General features: G+C 42.9%; 1 protein-coding gene across 1 annotated transcript in view; it reads right to left on the bottom strand.

Moving 5' to 3' along the window:
- The window catches only part of LOC103609084 (regulator of G-protein signaling 7), a gene marked incomplete at its 3' end in the record, with an annotated part of 61,778 nt that overhangs the window by 55,667 nt on the left and 1,055 nt on the right, over window positions 1-5,056 (bottom strand). Inside the window, exons 2-3 of the mRNA XM_008593455.1 lie at window positions 4,157-4,233; window positions 3,972-4,053 (exon numbers count right to left, since the gene is read on the bottom strand). Of these exons, the coding sequence (XP_008591677.1) occupies window positions 3,972-4,053; window positions 4,157-4,233 (159 nt within the window). The remainder of the gene's footprint in view (window positions 1-3,971; window positions 4,054-4,156; window positions 4,234-5,056) is intronic.

Here is a 5,056-nt window from a genome sequence, read left to right on the forward strand (position 1 = left end):
TGGGGGCGTCCAGTCTACAGCACTGGGTATGGAATAAACCTTCTGAAGAGGAGACTCACACAATCAGACTCATTCCTGGTACTCTAAATCAGACTCATTTGCTCCTCTGGTTGATAAACACCAAGAAGGCCACTCCGTTTTCATTTTTGCATTGCTTGAGCCTAGGGGAGAGATTCCAAGCTCCAGAATAAAGGCCAGAATAAATACCAAAAAAAGCATAAGGGAAACCAAAGTGGTCAATAATAAAAGATACTAAGAGAGAGGTCCCGCAGATGAGCAGTCACCACCACGACTGCCACCTCTGCCTTAAGTCAAGGTGACCCATTCCGAGCCAGGTGTACATAAATGGAACAAGGGGCCAAAGGGAAAAGGAGACTGCAGGGGAATGGTCTTAGAAATTATTCTGGTTGAAACCCCTGAGCTAAGACGGAACGCTGTGATTCCCTTCACTGTCTTCTGCTATTGGTAGACGTCAGCAAAACCGAAGACGTGTGGGCATTATTTGCATTATTGGTTGCTATATTTCATGTTCCTTGCTCTACCTCTTTGTGCTACTCTCTGCATCTCTTCACAAAGGAAGTGGAGAATATTTTGTCTTCTACACGCCAAGTGCTATGCTAGCTGCCTTTACACATGGAATCTCACTTAATGTGCACATCAGCTCTGCGAAGCAGGTATATTTCCATTTTACAAATGAGGCATCTGAGTATCAGAAAGGGTAAATCATTGACCAAGGCGAGCCAAGAAAACAACGGACTCAGATCTGCCTGAGTCCAGAGCCCACGTGCTTCCCACTCTGCCACAGGTCTCCCTGTTCATTCCCTTTGGCTTCTGGTCATTGGCCAACATCACAAAAGCCCAGAGAGGATACAGTGGGACAGTCTCCCAGAGAATGGACATCCACTTGTGAGAGGTGCTGGGTAGCAGCAATGCCCAAGACATTCCAGATCGAACCTCAGGACAGTCAGAGATACTGGCTGGTATTTTCCTGCACGTCCTCTAGGATTCTAGATTGCTCAGGTAAAAATAATTTGGTGTTAGTACGCAAAACCTGGCTTTACTGGTCCTGTCTAGAAGACACTTAAATTTTCCAATGAATACCACAGGGTAGAAAGAGTCTTCCATTACTGCCATGGTCAAGACAGGCTCTGAAAAAGAAACTCAGCTACAGGAAAATCTATCGAACCTTAACTCTGGGATACAGGTTTGCATGTGTCAATATATTGATGAAGGGTTTATTACAACAGCTGCAGAATTCATTTCTAGCATGGACACAAAAGTACAGCCATTATTGGAAATTATCACAATATTGCTGTTTTCCCTTCTATCACTTTTTTATTTTGAAGTATAGTTATCTTAGAAAGTTCTTCCTGTTATTGCTTAGTTAAATAGAAATACAGCTTACGTCTTTGGCTGAGGAAACAGCTATTACAAGCTCTTTCAGGAGTACTTGCTGCTAATATCCCAGCCATCATCATCATCAGTATCAATTAACCCCCAGGGAGGCTAAAAACAAGATAAAAGGCTGTGCCTGCAGCGTAGACATGGCCTTCCTTCGGACAAGTGTCAGCATTTCACAAGTGTCTGGCACCACTTCCAAATGTTTACATTTTAAAAGTGCTAATAGAAGCTCCTTGGGTCCTGAGCTAGCTGGCTCATCCACTGCTGACTGCAACCTGGCTGGAGCCAGAAGCCCCTGGGGTCCTGAAATGGGGGGCCAGGGCCTCAGCCCTGCCCCCTAACCACAACCAGGCCAGCAATGGAGCCAGCTGTGAGCCAGCCCCAACCCCTTTCCTCCCTCCCCCCAACATCTAAGAATGTAATTATTATAAAGAAAAAAAAAAGAAAAAGAAAAAAAGGAAAAAATAAAATAAAATAAAAATGCCAATAAGTATTACCTTTAAAGTAACGTAAAAAGTTGTAATGTAAGAAAAATAAATGGTTGAAGGTGGGGTTGGTTTAGGTGACTGCCGTTCTCAGTGGCACACAGACAACCTGGAGCTCTACGTATATTCCTGTAGAAATCTAAGCAACGACAAAGCATGTCACCTTCACTGTAGGTGAAATGAAGCCCCTCGGAAGCATCTTCCAGTTGAACAGGGAGTCAATGGCTGGCTTCAGGGTGGATTCTGCCTCCAGATCCCCCTTGGGATGACTTTCTAACTGGAGCCTAGTGAGGGTGGGGCAGGGACCAGTGGAGAACGACTCACATCTGCCCCCTGCTGGTGGGAAACAGGGAGGACGGGAGCCTGATTCACTGGAAGGGGAGAAAAACAGCTGTGGACAGGTTCTGCCTGCAGCAGAAGCACAGGCCGGCTGAGTAATTCTCAGGCAGTGCAGCAAGGGGGTGTGTTGAGGTGGCATCTGTTTCCATGCCTGAGAGCATGAGAGTCCCAGGGCACGGAGGCCGTGTGGGCAGTGCAGGAGAGCGTGCATGGTGTGGGTCCTCCTGGGTTGCCAGGAGTACTGGGGACATGGAAGCTGAGAGAGACTAGAGATTGGCCACCAGGTGTCCAGGGGGCATAAAGTGGATAAACATGGGGACATACGTATTGACAGGTTTCTGGAGGTTGCTTAAACAAATAAAAATCCTACTTCATATCTTTGCAAGAGCTATGCATGTCATCTCATCATCCTTTTTCACCATGAACAATAAAACTCAAACTGAATTTTGAGTAGCAAAGCCAGTTAACTCTTAATTCTAATCTTCCGAGAATTCGAAAGACAGAGCAAATTCAATATAGAATTTAACTGCATTGCTATCTGAAAGTGAAATACATATGTATGTAAATGAATCTTTGGAGTCTTTCTATTTTGGTCTGACTCCGAAGGTTGTTGAGAGGAAAATTTCAAGGTGTCCCAATTAATCTTGATTTGTCTCTCATGCTATGAACCTGTTATTTATTCTAATAATAGTTATGTAAATATTATTCTCTAGCGCCTTGTCTATATTTAAAGAAATCTATAGAAGAAGAAAATATAGCATCAAAATAGAAAGAAAGATGTGATTTTAGACATGCTGTCTTACGGATGTTCACAACGATTGTTTAATTCTTTCCAGAAAGTTTTCTGGTATTAAATAAAGGCATTCGTTATTTGTTACTCTGAGGCACACAGTTTAACATCATTAAGGAAGAAAACTAGCTAAGTTATTGTGTATAGATCCAATATTACATCACTAAAAGCTGCAGCAACATGGATGAGCTTGGAGAAAACTACATTCAGTGAAATAAACCAGGCCCAGAAAGAGAAATGCCACATGTCCTTACACATAAGTGGAAGCTAAAAAACAGAGAAAGAAAGACCATAATAAAAAGTCAAACTTCCAGAAGGAGAGAAAAGACCAATAGTTACTAGTGGTGGGAAAGGGGGAGAAAAACGGGGTATAGGGAGTAGTTGAGTAAAGGACAGAGAAAGTAATTATGATTTGTAATGATGAACATGCTAATAATACTGATTTGATCATCACATACTGTACACAGATACTGACGGTCAGCTCTGTACCCCATAACTATGCATAGATAAAAATAATATAAAAATAAAAGTACGAGATGATTTGAATTTGTGCCATATAAAAATGTTGGTCTGTGAAAGTCGACAACCAAAGCAGGTTATCACTAGGTGACAAAAAAGAAAAAAAATAGTGGAGGCTAAACATTGTGACTTCTACTTCCACCACAAAGCTAGAAAAATGCAAACAGCAAGCCACAAAAAAACCACTTGAGGCAGCACAGAGCTTTCTTTCAAGTGTATGGAGAAGCATCAAGGTCTTCAAATGCTTCGAGTAAGCCAGAGAAGTCATGGTAGAAAAATGCATAATTTTATAAATTAAGGTTCACACTACTGACATCTGGTCATATTACACGAAAGTGGCCGTCTGATCCCAACTCATTCCACACGACACTGCAGGCGGTGGAACGGGCCAGCACCATCTGCTCTCGCTTTGCAGAGACCTGCAGATGGTCACTTACCACGGGTCTGTGCACGTCCCAGAAAGCTCGCTCTTGGCTGTCCAGGATCTTCCTTTCAATTTTGTCTCTCTTCTTGTCCACTCTGTCAACACGGTAACAAAGAATAAGAAGTGTTATGTGCAGGCCCTCCCTGGACAAAAGGCCACGATGGGAATGCATCTTCCAGAAAACTCACAAGGACTCACTTTGCTTGTGCTTCTGCTTGCATGAAAATGAATTCCCACTTCCGGGCAAATGCTCTCTGCAGCCTGGCCAGGCTCTCCTGAAAAACATGTCAGAGGTGAAGACATTCTGGTGCTGGTCTTCGCTCCTCCCTTCTAGCTTATTTACTGCATGCATTTGTCCAGAAAGCAAATATAGCATTTCTCAAGTACTAGGTGTATGTACTCTGACTCTCAATGGAAAGTCATGCTCAGTGACTTCAGCTAATCTTCACATTAACAGTCGCCGAGGAAACAGAAAAATCCGTTTACAAACAGTAATTTTTGTAAAGAACCGACTTTAGAGAACACAACTAAAAAATCCAATGGGTGCTTGCAAAATACTAACATGACCTTGTACAAAAAGAGTGCTCAAGGCATTGGTCTTTTCTGTGCCCATTTTATGGAGGAACAGGAGAGCATACAGTCCTACTGGATTGCAATCCAGTTCCTGGTAGTAAATGTGAACCCATTTCTACACAATGCTTTGAATTCAGTAAACCTCAACATAGAGACCATGTGAACAAATTACATCAGATTAACTTTATCGGTCGATGGTTACCACCTGAGGGCTTTGCAAAGACTGTGTTCCCAGTGTAAATGGTCTTTAATTCTCAGCATCTGAGTTTCTTTACTATAGTATTTAGTTGAACTTTTTACATCTAAGTCAATCTTAGGAAATAAGATATGTTTCCCCCTTCTACTCACAGTTTGTGTAGAGGGAATTTCACCACCCTCTGCCAACAGGGATATTTATTAAGCCACCATGCTGCCTGATCCCTGAAAACCTGATTTTTTTTTTTCCTTTTTTGTCTTTTTTACTAACCGGCAAGGGGATCGCAACCCTTGGTGTTGCGCCTGCACCGCGCTCAGCCAGTGAGCGGG

Source organism: Galeopterus variegatus, unplaced genomic scaffold (assembly GCF_000696425.1).
Source record: "Galeopterus variegatus unplaced genomic scaffold, G_variegatus-3.0.2 Scaffold9150, whole genome shotgun sequence".
Taxonomy (NCBI): domain Eukaryota; kingdom Metazoa; phylum Chordata; class Mammalia; order Dermoptera; family Cynocephalidae; genus Galeopterus; species Galeopterus variegatus.